Raw genomic sequence first — 22,415 nt, forward strand, 5'->3', positions numbered from 1 at the left:
AAAACCACCCACTGAAGAGATGGTTTATTTCCCACGGCGCCCAGCTGGGCGGCGTTCCTGGACTGGTGCCCCTCGTGCGGGCGTTCCTGGATGTGGTGTTGCCCCCGCAGGCCCTGCCGACTCTCGAGGACGGCCAGGCGAGCGGCGCGCCCGTCTGGCCGCTCATCTTCTACTGCATGCGGGCGGGCGGCGGCAAGGCGGCCTGCGTCGCGGCCGCAGAAAACAGGTACAGATGATTCTTTTCTGAAAATGTACTCAGTCGATGTTAAAGTGGAAGGACTCGGTAGTTTCAAGATTTCTTGAGATGTCATTCATGGCATTACTCTGCGACAGAATAGCATAGAAAGTGTTAACACGCAAACGCACGCACACGCGCGTACACGCACACACGCACACACGCGCGCACTCACACACACACACTCACTCACTCACTCACTCACTCACTCTCACTCTCACTCATACTTACACTTACACTTACACTTACACTTACACTTACACTTACACTCACACTCACACTCACACTCACACTCACACTCACACTCACACTCACACTCTCACTCACACTCTCAACACTGACACTCTCTCACACACACACACACTCTGTCATACTCGCACTCGCACAAAAACAGCAGCTCTGCTCATCATAATTTAATGGCAATTAAATTTATGGATTCCAGTTCTCCGTCTGTTGTTGAAATTGTGGCAGCTTTGGATCACTATGAAAAGAGCGATTCCTATAGACTGCCACCTGATATGGAAAAGAAACTGCGGATGTCTTATAAGCGTGCCGTCAAGAATTCACCAGACCCTTTCAAGGTACAGTTATAACTATATAAATGATCTAACCTCATTTCCGTAACACAATGTATTTATATGTCTATGAGTATCAAGCTCTATATATTACACTTTTTGCACAAATACCCTATCATATATCATTTCAATATTAAAGCTTATATCATTCTTGTTGAATATAAAATAAAATCCTGTGTAAACACCCTTACGAAGTATAGAACTAATACCTTCCGAGCAAGGTACATATATATATATATATATATATATATATATATATTATAATTATATATATATACTTATTTTATATCTTATATATATATCTATATATATATATATATATATATATATATATATATATATATATATATATATATATATATATTTATATATTTATAAATCAGTGCAAGTGCTCACACGCGCGCGGGCGATGCGTGTGTACATGGATGCACCCACGTACTCGCATGCGGCGTTGGTGTGTGCACTTGCACTGATTTAAATAATTTTAGGTAAATCGAACCTAGATACGATGAAATTCCTTGGGCAAGGAAATTTACCTCGACTGCCTATTTGGCCACTGGGTGGCTAAATAGGCAATATCAATGTGACCTTGCATTACTCCATTACTCCAAGTCAGTGCTGGTCCCAAGCCCGGATAAAATAGAGAGAATTATTACCTAAATAGGTAACACCGGCACTCTCCGTGGAAAGGAACTGGGGACCCTACCACGTACTCACTCCAAGAGCATCACAACATGAAAACTACAATTAAGTATCATGCTGTGACCACGGCGGCTCAGACATGAACCTACCGTTAAAAGAAGAAGAATGTGTGTGTAAATATGCATATATATAAATATATGTTTGTGTGTATGTGTGTAAGTATAAACATAAATATAATGTATAGACATATATATATATATATATATATATATATATATATATATATATATATATATATTTTTTTTTTTTTTTTTTTTTTTTTTTTATATATGTAATATATATATATATGTATAATATATATAAATATATATATATGTATAATATATATATATGTATATGTATAATATATATAGATATATGTATAATATATATATATATATTTTTTTTTTTTTTTTTTTTTTGGTGCCCAAGTGGCCTTGTACCACAGGAAGTTGGCGATCAGGATTTTCCTGATTTTCGTGGCAAGTTAGGAGGCGGTGTTTTGCCGTGCGGCCGCCCGGTGTGGTTATCGAGTCACTCTCTATGTACACGACCACTACTTGGGCTGGCGTCCCCCACCCAGCGGCTTAAGTCGGGCAATCGGAGTGAAGTATCCGTCCCAAGGGAACACCCGACGGCCCGGTGACTCAACGCCTCGAACTCAATTGCCGTCGTGACAGCCTTGATCGATCTCTAAACCCTACCGCCACGCGCCTATTTTTTTTTTTTTTGTTGTTTTTAACGTTGGTTCCGATGTTGAGCCGCCGGGTCACAGCATGATCTTTATTTGTTTTCATGTTTTGATGCTCTTGGAGTGAGTACGTGGTAGGGTCCCCCAGTTTTCTTTCCACGGATATACGCGGTGGTACCTTTTTAGGTAATCCTTCTCTCTATTTATCCGGCTTTTGGACAGCACTTTGACTTGGCTCTGGCTTGGTTGGCCACCCAGTGCTACTAGCAATCAAGGTGAAGTTCCCTTCCCAAGGGAACTACGCAGCGGTCGTGACTCGAATCGCCGAATTCGATTGCCGTCGTGGCAGTCTGAGTCCGACGCTCTAAACCATTCGCCAGACGCTGCCTTTACGTCGTGGGCTTTTCCATGATTTTTCTTAGCAATTTAGAGCGGTGGTTTGTCCGTTGGCCTTCCCGCCCGGTGTTTTTTATCGAGTTCACCACTCTATTACCCGGCACTGAACTTGAGCTAGCTTTGGCCAACCAGTTGGCTAGGCATGCAATCGAGGTGAAGTTCTTCTAAGGAAACACGACGCGGCGCCGTGAACTCGAACCCTCGAAACTCAGATTGCCGTCATGACAGTCTTGATCGACGCTCTAACCATTCGGCCCACCGCGGCCCCTACACACACATCATTTACAATACATAGAGATACATATGTATCATAATACTCATATATACCTACATACATTTACATACGTATCCCCTGCTACAAACATTATCTATATAGATATATAATATATATATAATATATATATATATATATCTATATATGTAATGTATAAACCATAAATATGCATAATGATATATACATATACACAAATATATACACATATGTTTAAATATGCATATACATATATGCATGTCTATACATTATATATAAGTTTATACATTATATCTACATATATTACTTTTATACATGCATTGGGTATAGTAAATATAATGTAATTACATATTATTTACACATACATATAAAGATATATATCATCTAATCTATATAATATATATATGTATATATATATATATTATTATATATCTATATGTATACATATTATATATAAATGGATTATATCTCTCTATATACTATATGATATATATAATACACTAAATGTAAGGTTGTATTGTATATTTCATATATTTTATATGTAATACTACTATGTATGTGTTATATCATATGTATCTGTAGTCTGCATATTTATTTTATCTGTGTCTATATGCATATATTGATGTATATTGTATTAATGTATAAACCATGTATATATATATCATATATATATATAATATATATATATATATATGTCTATAGGTATATAATGTTGCCTCATCTATAATGTATAGTCAGTATATAGGTCTAATTTCTACCGTTTATACATAATATTATTAGTTTAGACATTATATAGCACCTGTTTATACATATACATATACATTTAAAATACATATACATAACATTACATATACATAACATATATATATGTATATATCGATATAGTGTATATATATGATCTATATATCTATATATATATTAATTGGATAGATATATTATATGTGTGTGTGTCTGTGTGTGTGTGTGTAGTATATGTGTTGTGTGTTGTGTCTATCTTAGTATCTGTGTGTTTTTTGTGTGTGTTGTGTGTGTGTGGTGTGTGTGGGTGGGTGTGTGTGTGTGTGTGTGGTTGTGTGGGTTGGTGGTCGGTGTGTGGTGTGTTCGTGGTGTGTGTGTGTCTCTCATATACTATATAATATATTATATATATATATCAATCTACTGTGTGTGTTTGTTTTGTGTGTGTGTGTGTGGTGTGTGTGTGTGTGTGTGTATTATATTTATATATATATATATTATATATTATATCATATATAATGTTTATATATATATGAGAGTGAGAGTGAGAGTGAGAGGGTGTAAGTGGGAGAGTGCACGTGCATGAATGTGCGTGTGTGTGTGTGTGTGTGTGTGTGTGTGTGTGTGTGTGTAGTAAATCTGTCTGTATTCATATATTCATATATATATATGATCTATTATATCTATATTGAATATTATATATATTTATATTTATATAATTTTTTTATATCTTAATATTATATATATTATCTATTGATTATTTATTTAGTTTACTGTTATGCCTATTTACAGATATTTATTTTGATTATATTATAGATATATGTATATATATATCATATATCTCTATATTATGTAGCATATATATGTTATATATATGTTATATATATTATTATATATATATATATATATATATAATATTAAGTCTAATAGATATTCTATATATAAGATTATATATGTATCTTATACTATATATGTCTCTACATACTATTTATATATGTTCTCTCTATTATGTATATATGTCATTAATATCTATATATGGTATCTACTCTATATTATTTTTATACATATTCTTTAATATATATGTATATTCTACTACTGTCTATCTTGTGTATCTCTCTGTCTATCTATCTATTATTTATATATATATATAGTAGTGTCTCCATATATGTCTTCCTTATATGTCTATATATGTGTAGATATATATTATAAAAAAAAAAAAATATATTCTATATCTGGTATTTATTTATATTTATATATATATAATATATATTGTATCTCTCTCTATCTATTATATATTTATATATAGCCCATTAGATATATACATATTTATATATATATATATATATATGGGGTATATGGTATATATTTATCATATATATATATATGCTATTATGATATACTTTAATATAATATCTATCTATATAATATTATATATATATATATATCTCTATACTATATAATTGGGATATATATATAATATATATTATATATAGTGGGATCTAAAATCATCTATATGGATATCTTATTATACCTAATCTTGGATATCTATATCTATATATATATATGTATATATATATATATATATTGGATATAATATATCTCTATATAATATATATCATATATATATTACTATATATATATACGTCGATATAAGATATATATATTATTCTATATATAGAATATATATGGATAATATATTACTTATCTATCTACGTATCATATATATATATATGGGATATGTATATATAATAATATATATATATCTAGATTATCATCTATATGTATATAATTCGAAATCTCTGGATATAATAATATATAACTATATTATATATATGCTCTATATCTTATCTGGCTATTCTATCTCTATATATCCTCTATATCTATATTATCATATTATATGGGCGTCAATATATATCTAATCTCTCTCCTATAGCTGTGGGTGCTATATCATATATAGTATATATATTCGGGATCTATATATCTATCTCGCTATCTCATTATTTATATATCTAATCTATTCTCATATATATATATAGTATATATCGATATATCTCTCTATATATATATAGATATTAGGGATCTATATATATGGTATGATAATATCTATATATATATATATTCTATATATATATATGTGATATCCATATCTCTCTATCTGGGATCTATATATATCTATCTATTCATATTCTTATCTCTCTCTATTATCATATGGGATATATCTATCTCTCTATCATATCTATATCTATATATCTCTACTATGGGCATTATCATATCTATATATATAATTTTATATATGGGCTCTATATCTTATCTCATCTGGGATAATATATATTATAGCTATAGTATGGGCATATCTATCTATATCTATTATATATATATATATATCTATATATATATCTATATATTCTAGTTCTAGATATACTGGGCTCTACATATCTATCATAGATAAATTATTCTATGGATATCTATCTCTATATCTATATCTATATGGGATCATATATATTATCTATCTCTATTGGATATCTCTTCTATAGCATATCTATGGGTAATATCTATATCTATAGAATATATATATATCACTCTCTCTCTATATCTCTATATCTATATATGTAGGGATATATATATATATGGGAATATTATGCTATATATAACTATATATGATATTATTTATATCTATAGATATAGATCTCTATATTATATCTCTGGGAGATATTATAGGAGAAATCTCTATATATCTATATCATCATATTTATATTAAGATTTCGTATATATTTAATATATATTTACTATATATTTCTATAACCTATCATATATGGGATATGCTCTATTATCCTTCTATCTAATATAATATATATATATCTATTATCATAATGAGTAGATATATATCTATATATATAATATATGGGATATATATATATCTAATATATGTATATATATCTATATATATCTATATATATATATACTATATATAATATATTATATATATGGGTATATATATATATATATATAATCTATACTATTCATAGCTAGGGATATATCTTATTCTATATATTATTATATCTAGGATACTATATATATATATATATTATCTATATATATATCTATAATCTGGGATATCTTGCATATGGTCTATATATCTATATATATATTTACTCTATCTATATATCTATGATATATCTATCTTCTGGGATATCTATATATATATTAATTATCTCTATATATATATATAATCATAGTAATATATTTTTTTTTTTTATTTATATCTATCTATATATATCTTTATATAGTATATATATATTATATAATATGGTATATATATATATATATATTAATATCTATATAGCTATATTTGGGTATATTATATATGTATATAGATATATATAGATATATATATATCGGATAATATATATATCTCTCTCTATAGATACTAGATATATATGATATCTGGATATCTCCTGTATACTTCTACTATATATATATATCTGGGATCTAGATCTATATCATAATAATATATATATATATCTATCTTCTTATCTATATACTGATGGGATCATTTATATATCTATATGTATCTCCTATATATGTATATCTCTATCTGGGCTATATATCTAATATTATATATCTCTATTATGATATATCTATATATATACTGCTCTCTATCTATGCGATATCTCTCTCTCTTCTATATTAGTATATCTATATCTATCTGGGCTCTTATCTCTAATATACTATCTAGTATATATATTATAATTCTCTATATTTATATTCTATATATAACTGATGTGATCTCTTGGAATTATATTCTCATATATATCCTCTATATATCTATTGGGATATATATATCTATATAATATATATATATATATACTATATATGATGGGATATATATATCTATTGTATAATATCTCATATTCCTAGCTATATATATATATGGGATTAATTATATGATATCTACTCTATATCATATATATATATTTATATATATATATAGATATGGGATTCTATTATTTCTATAATGTGATCTATATGATATGATTATTCTATCAATATAATATATATTATATATATATATTATATATATAGTATGTGTGTGTGTGTATGGGTATGGGTGTGTGTTTGATTTATTTTATCTATTATACATAATATTATATATTATATCATATATAATGTTTATATATTCTATTAGATTGAGGTGAGAGTGAGATGGTGTAAGTGGGCAGAGTGCCACGTGCATGGAATGGTGCTGTGTGGTGTGTGTGTGATGTGTCTTGTGTAAATATGTATGTATTGTATATTCTATATATATATATATATTATAAGATAATATATAATATATATTTATTATATATGTATTTATATATATAGTATATATAATATATATATATATATATATGATCTTTTATTTATTTACATTTATTTTATGTTTAGTCATATTTTATATGATATATTATATAATTTGATTATATTATCATATCCATATAGATATAATATATGTATATATATATTATATATATATTATTGTATATATTGTATATATATTTTAGATTATTATATATATATATATGTATATATAATGTAATATATTGTCTTCATATGTATGTAATCTATATTCTGTATATTATAGTTATATATATTATAATTAGATATACCTGTAGTATATGTATCTATATTAATTATTTATATACTACTGGTATATATAGTATATGATAGGTGTATATTCTATATGTCTCTATATCTAAGTAGATTATTTATATTATCTATTATAATTATATTATATCGTCTATTTCTATATCTATTATATATTTATATATCTTGTATAGTATATGTGTATATATACTAATATTTTATACTATATCTGTATATATATATCTATCATTATTTATATCTTATATATGTATATATATACATAATATATATCTATATGTATCTATTCATCTATATTAGTCGTCTATATATATATCTCTGCTGATATCTATCTTATGTATCTATTATCATGATCTATATATTATAATGTTATCTCTATGCACCTCTATCTAATATCATCATGTTATTAAATTTCTATGTTTTTTAAACAAACTTCCACCTTATATATTTATATCTATTATACTTATATATTATATCTATATTAGATACTTCTTCTATATATTTATATATCTCTTTTCTATTTCGTATTATCCTATAGATCTCTCTTCTGTATCTATATATCTCTATCATATCTATGGGATCTCGATATATATATATATCTTATATATCATCTTATATCTCTATCTATATATCTGGGATTATATATATATCTTATATATATATAGTCTGGGAATATATATCCCTCTCTATATATATCCCTTATTATAATCTATATATATATAATATATATTATATAGATCCCTAAGGATATATAATATATCTATATATATATATCTTATATTGAGATATATATATATATATATCTATTATAGATATTAGATTACTACTATCTCTGGGATATAATATATTATATATCTTATCATATTTTATATAATATATATATTCTACTTTATACTATAGATAATATATAGATGGGATATCTATATATATATATATACACAGAGCTATATGTAACTATATCTATATATCTATATATATATTTATTTCTTAAATAGTGGGCATATATTATATTATTCTATATATATATTATAATGGTAATTAATATATATTATCTATTATTGACTCTATTACTCTGGGATATATATATATATATACTATATTGGATGTATATTATATCTATATATCTATATATTATATTTTATTCTATGGGATATGATATATATACTTATATATATTCGATTAATACTATATATATATATATATGGGATTCTATATCATATATCATATCTATAACATCTTAGATGGGACTATTTATATATTAACTCTTCTAATTATATCTCCTATATATCTATTTGTATCTGGGATAATATATGAATATATTATATATATCTATATTATATCTTATACTGGGATCTTCTATCTATATATTTATTATATGATATATCTATATATGTATTATGGGATATATCTATATACATTCTATTCTACTAATCTATAGATATGTCTATCCTATATACTACTATGGCGGTATATATGTTTTAATAAATTATCTATACCTATATATATATATATATCTATATATATGAGCTGTATATCTATATCTATATCATAATGGATCAGATGTATATCCTATATCATATATATTCTACATCTCTATATATTATTATATCGATACTCTGGGATTATCTACATATAGATCTAGTCTATATATATGGGATATATCATAGTCTCTATATATCTATATCTATAACTATCTATCTGGGATATATTATATATAGATCTTAATGGATCTCTATATATATATATCAATATGGGACGCTCTTCTATCTCTCTAATAATGGCTATCATCTATATATATATATATGGATTCTATGATATATATTATCTCTATCTCTATCTCTATATATAATCTTATTATTATTCTATATATATCTATGGGAGATATATGTTTGTATATCTCTCTATCTCTCATCTATTATGTACTCTATATCTATATATATATATCTAAGTATCATATGTATAGATGGGATATATCTATAGTCTCAATCTATATCCTCTATATCAATCTATATCTATATAGTATGGGAATATATATATCTCTATATCTCTATAATATATATTCATACGTCGATATATCATGGGATATATCTATCCTCTATATTTCTTCTCTATATATATTATTCTATGGGATATATCCATATTATTATCTACTCTATCATATAATATACATTATATACTAATATCTATGGATATATATATGTGCTTATATAATATAGTAATATCATACATTATCTATATGTCTATCTATCTCTATATCTATATAATATATATGTATATATATATCTATATATGTTTGGGATGATTCTCTATATATATATATAATATATATATCAATTATGCATGTGTATGGATATATCTATCTACTCTATATATATCTATATTTATATAATATCGAATATAAATCTATCATATATATATGTATATATATATGGGTATATTCTATATATTCTCTAGGTCTATCTATATATATTATATATCTATATATATATATATTATATATATCTGGGATATATCTGAGGCTCATATCTATAATTCTATTCTATACATCATTAATATATTATATATATATATCTATTATATTATATATATCCTATATGGACTCTCTCTCTCTATATATATCTATCTCATATATATATAGATAACCTTCTAGTATATATATAAATAATGGGCTTATCGCTATTTTCTATCTTATCTATGGGACTCATATATATATATCGCCGCTAGTCTAATATATGTATATATTATCGTTATATATAGGATCTATAGATATATACTATATATATTTATCTATATCTCTATATATCTATATATATATATATATCTATGGGATATATCCTCTTATATATATATATATCGCTCGCTATATCTATATACTATATCTATGGATCTCTATGATATCGTATCTATATCTATATTCATTCTATCTCTCTCTTCATATCTTATAGATACTATCTATATATATATATATCTATATAGGGATATATCTATATATCATCTATACATACTATATATACTTATATTATATCTCTATAGAATATTATCTCTATAATATCTGTGTGTGTGTGTGTCTGTTGTGTGGGGTGTGTATGTGTATTATATTTAATATATATCTATAGATATATTTACTACTATTATACTCATATATCAATGTTTTATATATATCTGACGTGAGAGTGAGAGTGAGAGGTTAAGTGGGAGAGTGCCTGCATAATGTTCTTGTGTTGTGTGTGTGTGTTGTGTGTGTAAATATGTATGTATTATATATTCATTCATATATATAGATCATATATACTCTATCTGCTATACATATATTTTCATATATATCTATTCTATATATATATATATATATTCTATCTATATACTATATTCTCACTTATTTATTCATTTATTTTTTATGTTTTTAGTGCATATTATATGATAGATTATCTATTTGTTTATAGTATCCATTATAGCATATCTATATATACTATCTTATATATCTATATATATAATATATTATATAGATATATGTATATATCTATATATGTATAGATATATAATTCTCTATATATATCATATTCCTATACCTATATCTATATCATATGAGTCTATATATATTATATCTCGTCTCTTCTTTATCTAGATACTATTATATATATCTATATGTATATTAACATATCTATATACATATATATACATATATCTATGTATATATATTCTATGTATCTTATCTCTTCTATCTATTATATATACTCTATCTCTATATGTCATCTATCTTAGAGTCTCTCTGTATTCTCGAGTATCTATCTTCATCATTCTATATCTCTGTATATATAGAGTCTATCTATTGTTATCTATGTATAACTTATCGATATATTGCTCTCCTGTATATCTATATCATTTACTTCTTTATCTTATCTTTGTTAGCTCTTATATATATTGTTCTCTCTATCTATATATCTATCTATATCTATTAAATTTCTCTATATTATTTATCTATAGCATACTATCTATTTTATTATGTCGATATGTGTATCTCTATATGTCTATCTGTGTGTCTCTTCGTATTCTTATATATGATATGTATCACTATATATCCTTTATTTCTATATCTATATGTATATCTTATACTATATACTATATTAATACTATATCTATGTATATCTATATATTATATATATATGTATATATTATGTGGATATGATCGTATATATATATATATATATATATATTATGTAATATCTATCATATATCATATCTATCTGTAATATATATATCTGTTAGTATATCTATTATCTACTATTATATATATTTATATATTATTATATATATAAAGTCTTATGTATATATATTATGTATAGTATATAGATATATTTAATATCATTATCTTATCTCTATCTGTCTATACTATATATCTATTCTCATACTATATATACTATTACATCTATGGTAGATATCTCTCTATCTCCTATATCTCTCTCTATATATATAGAGATATGGATCTATCGACATCTATATCTATCTTATGTCATTATATTCTCTTAATATGTGATATATATATCTATATAGCTCTCTATCTCCCTTTCAGAGATTATAATATACTATATATTATATTATATAAATCCCTAAGGGATATATATAATATAGTTGTATTAATATATATATTATATATAATTATCTATATATCATAGATATATATATGGGTCTACCTCTATATATATATCTATATATATTTATTATATATAAATATATATCGATAAGACTATAGCTTATATAATATGGATTATATATTTATATATATTCTCTATCTCTAATCTCTCTATGGGTATTATATATTGTATATATATATATATATCTCGTAGTCTATCTTATCTATGGCTTAATATCTTATTATATCTATATTATCTCTCTGGGCTCGATATCTACTATATCTCATCGCTATATATTCTCTATCTCTATGCTATATATATCAGTAGGGCTATATATCTATATATATCTCTATATATTTTATTCTATCATCTGTCTCTATGATCTACTCTATCTCTCTCTCTATCTCTCTCTCTTCTCTCTCTACCTCTCTGGACTGGGATAATCTCTTCTCTATCTTCTAATATATTCTATCTTGGATATTCTGTCTCTCTCTATCTATCTCTATATAGCTTACCTATCTATCTCTATATATGGGATTTATATATATATATCTATGTATCTATAATATGTATGTCTGAGTCTATTTATATATCTTCTATCTCCTATTATATATTTTCTATAATATCTATATTATTTCTATAGCTTTGAGGTATGGTATCTTATCTCGATATTATTCTACTCTCTCATATATATATATCGATCTATATGGTATATCCCGCTATATATCCGATATATATATATATCTCTCTATGCCTCTTTCTCTGGGCAGCATATATATACATATATATGGATATATATCTATATCTAGCTCTCTATGCTATCTCATCATCGCACACCTGCCACCTAATATGTGATTTATAATCTAAACTATCTCTGGGATATATCTATGTCTATATATCTCTCATCTCTGTATATCGTTCTATGATATTATTCTATTGGAATATATGTTCTATACTCTATATACTCATACGGGGGCTCTATATCTCTCTCTTCTCTACAGGATGGTATTATACTATCTATTATACATATCTATCTAGGCTATATATATACTCTATCTATTATGGGCTATTATATCTCTACTATACTCTATATTATCTATATTATGGGAATAATATTATTCTATATATATTATGGGATCTATATTATATTATATTCATATTCTTATATCTATATGGGATATATACGTATATCTCTCTATATTTATCTATCTTTATATGTGGTATATATTATCAGTATATTATATCTATATATCTCTAAGATCTGTATAACTTATATATATGGGCTATAGTATTCTACTATATATAATATCTATATCTCTATATCATATCTATCGTCCTTATGGGACTATATATATCATTACTATATATATATCTATATATCATATATCTCTTCTATTATATAGATAATTTCTATATATATATCTTACTATGGGATATTATATCTATATTATAATATATATAATACATCTATAATATCTGGTATATATATCTCTCTTAATATACTCTCAGTATATAGCTATATATATATCTCTACTATATGTAGCTATATATCGATATAACTATTGGATATTATAATTAGCTATATACTATATATATAATATCTATATGGATCTCTCATTCTTCTCTTATGGATACTACTTATCTCTATCGGTGTATATCTATAGCTATCTGTGCCCTATATCTATACTCTATCTATATCTATATACTATATATATCGGTATTTATACTATAGATAGATATATTATCATATAATCTCTCTCTATCTCTATACTATCTGGATATAATATTCTAGTTATATATACTATATATATATATTCTATATTCATATATATCTCTATATCTATCTGGGCTTATATATCTCATCTCTATATCTATATAGATGGGATATATAATATATATATATATATAATATCTCTAATCCACATATATATATATCTCTCTATCTATAAACATCTCTATATATGGGATATTATAGATCTATCGATATTATGTCTATCATCTATATGGGATCCTTCTCCCTCTCTCTCTTCTCTATCTCTATCTCTATATTTATATATATTCTATGGGCTTATTACTCTCTCTATATCTGGGAATATATATATATCTAGTATATATGGGATATATATCTAGTATCTTATATCTATATATGTCTGCGATATATACATATATATTATAATATATATATATGGGATATCTTATATCATCTAATATTCTATCTATCATATCTATATATCATGGGATAATATATATATATTCTTATATATATATCTATCTCGCTATGGGCCTACTATCTCTCTATATATCTATTATATACTATATATATATATATATATATATCTAATCTGGATATTCTCTCTCTTGATTCCTATATATCTATCTCTGGTATTCTATATATCCTATTCTCATATATATACTATATATATCCACTATATATGGGGTCTATATACTATAGTTCCTGCTAATCATTATATTGGTATATAGATCTATATATATATATTATAATATCATATTTCTATCTATATCTGTGCTCATCATATCTATATATCTATGGCTATGTAATCTCTTATCTCTTCTCTAATCTATATATTGATCTATATATAGATCTCTGTTCTATATATATTGTCATATCCTCCTATATCTTATCATTCTATATTACTATGTATATATAATCTATGATATCATATGGGCTCTATCTATCTCAGATATCTAGACTCTATATCCTGGGATCTACTATCTATATCATCTCTATCTATTAGGGGCTAATATCTATATCTCTATATATATTCTCTATATCTATTAATGGGGATCTCTCTCTATATATATATATATCTCTTCTATATCTCTCTCTTATATATTATACATATATTGATCTTTGATTTCTACCCTCTCTATATATTTATATCTATATCTATATCTCTGGGATATTTATCTCTCTCTATATCTCATATATATATCATCTCTATCTATATAGGGATATCTATATCTATCTCTATACATATACACTTCTAAGTCTTCTGTATTACATATTATATATATTCTCTCTATCCATATATGGGATCTATATCACTATCTTATCATATCTATCTCTCTATATCTATCTTTCTATATTATCTATATTCTCTCTCTCTTCTGGGCTCTCTCCATCTCTTTCTATCTCATCTCTTTCTCTCTCTCCTCTCTCTATCTATCATGGGCTATCTCTCTATCTATATCTATCTCTTATATCTACTCTCTATGGGCTTCTACGATCTCTCACTCTCTCTATCTCTATATGCTATCTCTCTATATCGTATCTCTGGGATCGTTATATCTCTCTTCTCTCCTTTCTCGCTCTCCTATCTCTATCGTATCTATCTAGTGCTCTCTCGCTCTCTCTCTCTCTCCTCTACTCTATCTCTCTCTACCTCTATCTCTGGGCTATCTCTCTCTCTCTCTGGGCTAATTATCTCTCTCTCTATCTAAATATTATATCATGTCTGGGCTCTCTCTCTTCTCTCTCTATTCATATATCTCTCTATTCTATTCTCTATATCTCTGGGCTCTCTCTCTCTACTTCCTCTTCATACTATGCTATCGCTGGGTCTATATCTATATGTAATATATAATGTATATATATTATATTCGTTCTCTATATCTATATTTTATATCATATATATTATGCTCTTATATATATATATAATATATCTATATATATATACTAGACTATATGGGGATATATTATATTAGGTATATATATATGTATATCTGCTGGGCTCATCTCAATATATATACTATCTTTATACTCTAATTACTATATATATTATATCTATGGGTCTATCTACTATATCTCTATATAGTATTATCTGTCTAATATCTGGATATATATAGATATATTATATATATATAGATATTATCTCTAAGGGCTCTATATCTATATATCTATCTATATCTAGATCATCTATGTGATAATATATACTCTCTAAGATAGAATATCATCTGTCATCTATATATCTATATAGTCTGTTATAATATATAATTCTGGGAATATCTTATATGGGATATATTATGGGATCTATATATATATATCTCTAATCTATCTATATACTCTTCTTTCTCTGTAGATATATCTATCTCTATATATACATATGGGATTCATACTTGGACTATATTATTCTATTCTACTATATATCGCTTCTATCTATATATATCTATTATAAAGGGGATATCTATAATCTGGGATCATATATATATCTCTTGGTTCTATAATCTCTACTATTCTGTATCTCTATATATATATGGCTCTATCGATCTCTGCGGATTCTACTATACATATATAATATCATCTCTCTATATATATATATATATACTACTATTCTATATCTATATATATGGGATATATATATTATTCTCTATGGGCTCATCTATTATCCATCTATATCTCATATCTCTATCTAACTATATATATAATACTATATATGGGATACTATATATATAGATGTTATTCTCTATATACTCTATAAATATCATTGGATATTACTATCTATATATTATATATAATGGATATTATATATATATATATATGGATATTATATATATATATATAATAATATATTATATTATATATTTAGGGGATATATATATATATTATAGTATATAATTATATATATATAATATATATATCCCATATATATATATATATATATATATTATATATATATATATTATATATATCCATATATATATATATCCATAATATTAGATATTATATATATATTACCTTATATATATTATATATATATGGGATATAATATATTATAATCGCTATATTGGTATATATATATTATTATAGTATATATGTAATGTATATTTTGGTAATGTATATATGTGATGTTATATAATATATATATATATATATATATATTATATATATTGTCTATATAATCTCTCTATAATATATACTAACCAAATAGATCTACATATATCTATACTATATATATATCTTATTATATATATTATATATATATTAGATATAGATAAATAATATATATATCATATATATAACTATATTATATATTATTATATATATCTCTATCTAGCTATCTCTCTATCTTATTCTATCCATCTCTATCGTATAATATATATGTCTATTATATATGTTCTATATATCTGTATCTCTCTTAGTCTATACTATATTAATCTTCTTACTATAATCTATCTATATATATATATTATATGTATCATTATATTTATATTATCTTCTATATTCTCTAATATATATATATATATCTCTATAATCTATATATATATGGATATATATATGTCTTCGATGCTAGGTCTCGATATCGTTTTTTTATCTGTATTATACATTTCCTATATTGATGTCTCTCTAGAAATGTATAGCGTTCTATCTTTTTTAATATCTGGTACTGTTGCCATTCGAGAATAATGCATTTTGAGCCATTATTGAAAAAAAATATATATATAAATTAAAGAGAAATCATTAATTTTTTTTATGGATAGAAGAAAAGGATTGAAAATAAGGAAAATGTTGAAATACAAGGAAAGACTGTTTAGGGTTTAAGCCATTAAAATGCTTTTTTATAGAGATTTTCAGTACGCTAAAAATATATGACTGGGAAACAGTATTAGATATTGCAGGTGAAACTTAAACCAAAATTAATATAATATTACAGAGATGAATCTATTATTTCCAAATATGACTTGGCACCATACTTCCAGAACTGTACAGGATTGGTTTGAGAATCAGAATCTGGGAATTCACCAGATATGAATCCATTATGGTATGCACTTAAGAAAGAAGTCTAACCAAAAGTTAAGACTGAACATTGATTAAAATCTAAGGTCCGTGGAGCTTTAGAGAGATTTACAGATTAGATAAAAAGTCAGTCAAAGGAGAGATAGGAACAAACTAACTACGATATGCCATATCTTTAACTTATGCCTATATGTTTTAGTAGAAATAAGTTCACAATTATATTAAGAAGCATCTAGTGCTTACTGAATATCATCATCATCATGAAGGGGTTAATGCCAACAGGGGCACATGGCCCCATCCACCCTTCGCTTCCAGCCACTAAGATCTCTCATGGTGAGTCTCCAGGCATACCCTTCGGCCCATTTCAACTCCTCGCCGTCCAGGTCTTGTCGCGCTCCCTAGCCATGACCCTCCTAGGTCGTCCCACGGGCCTCCTCTACCCAGGCTTGTCTCGCAGAGAGACAACCTGATGGGCAGAGTCATTCACAGGGAAATGAGCTGGGGCTCATATAACCTGAATTCACTATCCCAGATTATGCAAGTAACAGACTCCATGCCAGTCTCCTGGTGTAGCCATCGGTTGGACACGTGGTCCTGCCAACTGCTCCCCATGACCTAGTGAAAAGACTTGTTACAATAGGCATCAAGACGAGACACCAAGGCACTAGATAGCATCCAGGTTTCTCTTCTATAGAGCAGAACTGGCAGAATCAAGGCCTTGAAGACATGTAGCTTGGTCCTTCTGCATAAGTACCAAATGGTCTTGTTGATCGAGTTCATGGCTCCTGTTGCCAGACCATTCCGTCTACTGACTTCCTGGTTTGACAGCCCAGAGAGATGAACTATGCTACCAAGGTATGTAAAGCTCTCTGTGACTTCAATGTCTTCACCCCAAGCATGAATTGACTGAACGGGTTCCCCTAACAGGCCCCCAAAGTCCTGACAAAGTACTGACAGTAGTTCTGCCCATTATCCAGTCCATGCAGGTGTTGAAAAATGGTGCAAGGACACAGCCTTGCCTCACCCCTGAATTAACAGGGAAGAAGTTTGACAGGCTCCCACCACACTTTACAGCACTTTCATTACCAGTATATAGGCATGCTATGAGGCCAATAATCCATACCGGAATTCCCCTAAGTCTCAGAATCTCTCATAGCAATTCTCAGTACATCTCTTAACCAGCACGATCACACCTGGATACCGCAAGGAAGTCGCCCAGAACAATGTGAATGTCTCACCAGGGGCAATTGTTTGCCATGGATGTAGAATGCTTCTTTCACATCGATTTTGCAAACACAGCATTAAAAGACATGAAGCCAAAAGCATGCTTCAATATCAATGCCATAATACGGTCATCATCTGGTGTTACCTCAACTACTGAGGGTTGAAGTTGGTTGGAGGTGGGTATGGTTACTCCCTGGAGGTGATGACCATCACCATGGCGCCAACCATCAGTAGTGTCCCACCCATATAGCGTGCTGCTGCCAAGGTCTCCTCACCTCTGAGAGGGCAGCCAGCACCCCTACCCCTAGCACATCAATTTACTTTAGAGGCTGCTGGTGAGTTATCTTGGGCGAGAAGGCCTGGCAAGGCCCACCTCCCCTGAGCCACCCATTAACTCCAGGGTGGCTGAGAGGCAGGAGCTGGTACAGAGCCAGGGTGTGTCCACACGCCGGTGGACCATGGCTCCATACCTCTGGGGCCTCCATCTACTCCGAGATCCCCCACAGTTTAGCCTATACGAAACTGATTTACATTAATAAACATGCAATTGTGATTTACTGTTGAGTTGATTGGGTTCATTTTTAAATTTTATTTTGTTATCTCTTATTTATTTATATTAATGATAACTCATCAATTTTTCAGCGGGCTGTTTACTGCATCCTGAGTCGCTGTGATCCACATGAGACCCTCTGCATTATCAAACCACTACTGATGATTATATCTGGCTCAAGCTTTGTGTGGTGAGTGTCAATGTGTTGTTTTTGTGCACTTTATTTATTTTTATAACTTCTATTTTAATGTGTATGTACTTAGTTTCTTTTGGATTACTTTTTATCTCATGTTGCTGGAAATATTTTATGTTCACTGTAGCATTGATTGGTTAATGTCTTAGCACATAGATGGTTCCACAAGTGCTCAACCACAAGGGAGTTAATCAGTAGACCTAATTTCGCCTTTCCTTTTGAAGCGAAGGTCACACTAGTCTATTCTGTTCTATGATCCCCAGATAGGATCGCGAAGTCTGGTCCTAGAGAGAGGGATTGTCTACACTATATTCCGTGTCCCTCGGACATTAATTCTAATGGTATGGCTTACTGCTGTATACCATTATTAAACTAAGATTTTGAAACCATACTTAAGACTTACCTATTTTAGATTTAGGATGTCAGGTAAAATATTACAGGATCGGAAAAGTGGAAATATGCATATTTGTGAGAGTTGATGTGGGCGTAGCTCGGATTTCATTCGGGTATTTGCTTTTTCATCCATTAATGTTCTCTCACAATTCCTGCTTTTATATATCCTTATGATGGGGGTTCTCACACGGCTCTTTTACCACGCAACACTGCTCACCACCAACACGGCCACCACAACCACGCCACCACCGCCAACACTGCACCACCACCACACACTGCCCCACCACACATGCCACCACACACCACACTGGCCACCCCAACACTGCCACCACCAACACTGCCACACAACCACTGCCACATCACGCAAAACCCCCCCCCCAAACACTGCCACCTACGCACCACCAACACTGCCACCACCAACAACACTGCCACCACCAACACTGCCACCACCACACTGCCACCACCACCACAACGCTGCGCTACCACCACCAACAACTGCACCGAGCCACCACGCCACACACCACTGCCACCACCACCAACACTGCACCACACCCCCAAAAAAAACCCCCTGGCCACCAGCACCACACTTGCCACCACACCACCACCACACTGACAACACAACACTGCCACCACCAACACTGCCACCACCACCACCAACACTGCCACACCACCAACACTGCCACCCACACTGCACCGCCCCACTGCCAGCATCAACAAACACTACTCCACCCACCACCAACACTGCCAACCCTCAACCACCGAACCTGCACCACCACACGCCACCACTGAACGCGGTCCACAGACCACCAACAACACTGCAACCACCACCACACTGCCACACCGACAACACTGACACTGCCACCACCTCAACACTGCCACCACCAACACTGCCACCATCAACACTGCCACCACCACCACTGCCACCACCACCAACACTGCCACCACCACCACTGCCACCACCAACACTGCCACCAACACTGCCCACCAGCAAAACCACTGCCACCCCACCACCAACTCTGCCACAACCCACCAACACTGCCACCACCAACACTGCCACCACCACCACTGCCACCACCACCAACACTGCCCCACCACCACCAACACTGCCACCACCCAACACTACCACCACCACCACTGCCACCACCACCAACACTGCCACCACCACCACCACTGCCACCACCACCACCACTGCCACCACCACGAACAACAACATTAATAACATCACAACCAACATCAACACAACCACCACCGCTACCAATGCCACCACCTCCACCACCACCAACACCGCTACCAATGCCACCACCTCCACCACCACCAACACCGCTACCAATGCCACCACCTCCACCACCACCAACAACCAATGCCACCACCTCCACCACCACCACACCGCTACCAATGCCACCACCTCCACCACCACCAACACCGCTACCAATGCCACCACCTCCACCACCACCAACACCGC

The 22,415-nt window shown here is 29.0% G+C and overlaps 1 protein-coding gene across 1 annotated transcript in view; it reads left to right on the forward strand.

Annotated features, from left to right (window-relative positions):
• Positions 1–44: 44 nt before the first annotated feature.
• The window catches only part of LOC119575659 (nuclear pore complex protein Nup93-like), a gene marked incomplete at its 5' end in the record, with an annotated part of 42,274 nt that continues 19,903 nt past the window's right edge, over positions 45–22,415 (forward strand). Inside the window, 4 exon segments of the mRNA XM_037923289.1 lie at positions 45–226; positions 678–816; positions 20,460–20,514; positions 20,517–20,557. Of these exon segments, the coding sequence (XP_037779217.1) occupies positions 45–226; positions 678–816; positions 20,460–20,514; positions 20,517–20,557 (417 nt within the window).

This window comes from Penaeus monodon, chromosome 7, assembly GCF_015228065.2.
Source record: "Penaeus monodon isolate SGIC_2016 chromosome 7, NSTDA_Pmon_1, whole genome shotgun sequence".
In the NCBI taxonomy this organism is placed as follows: domain Eukaryota; kingdom Metazoa; phylum Arthropoda; class Malacostraca; order Decapoda; family Penaeidae; genus Penaeus; species Penaeus monodon.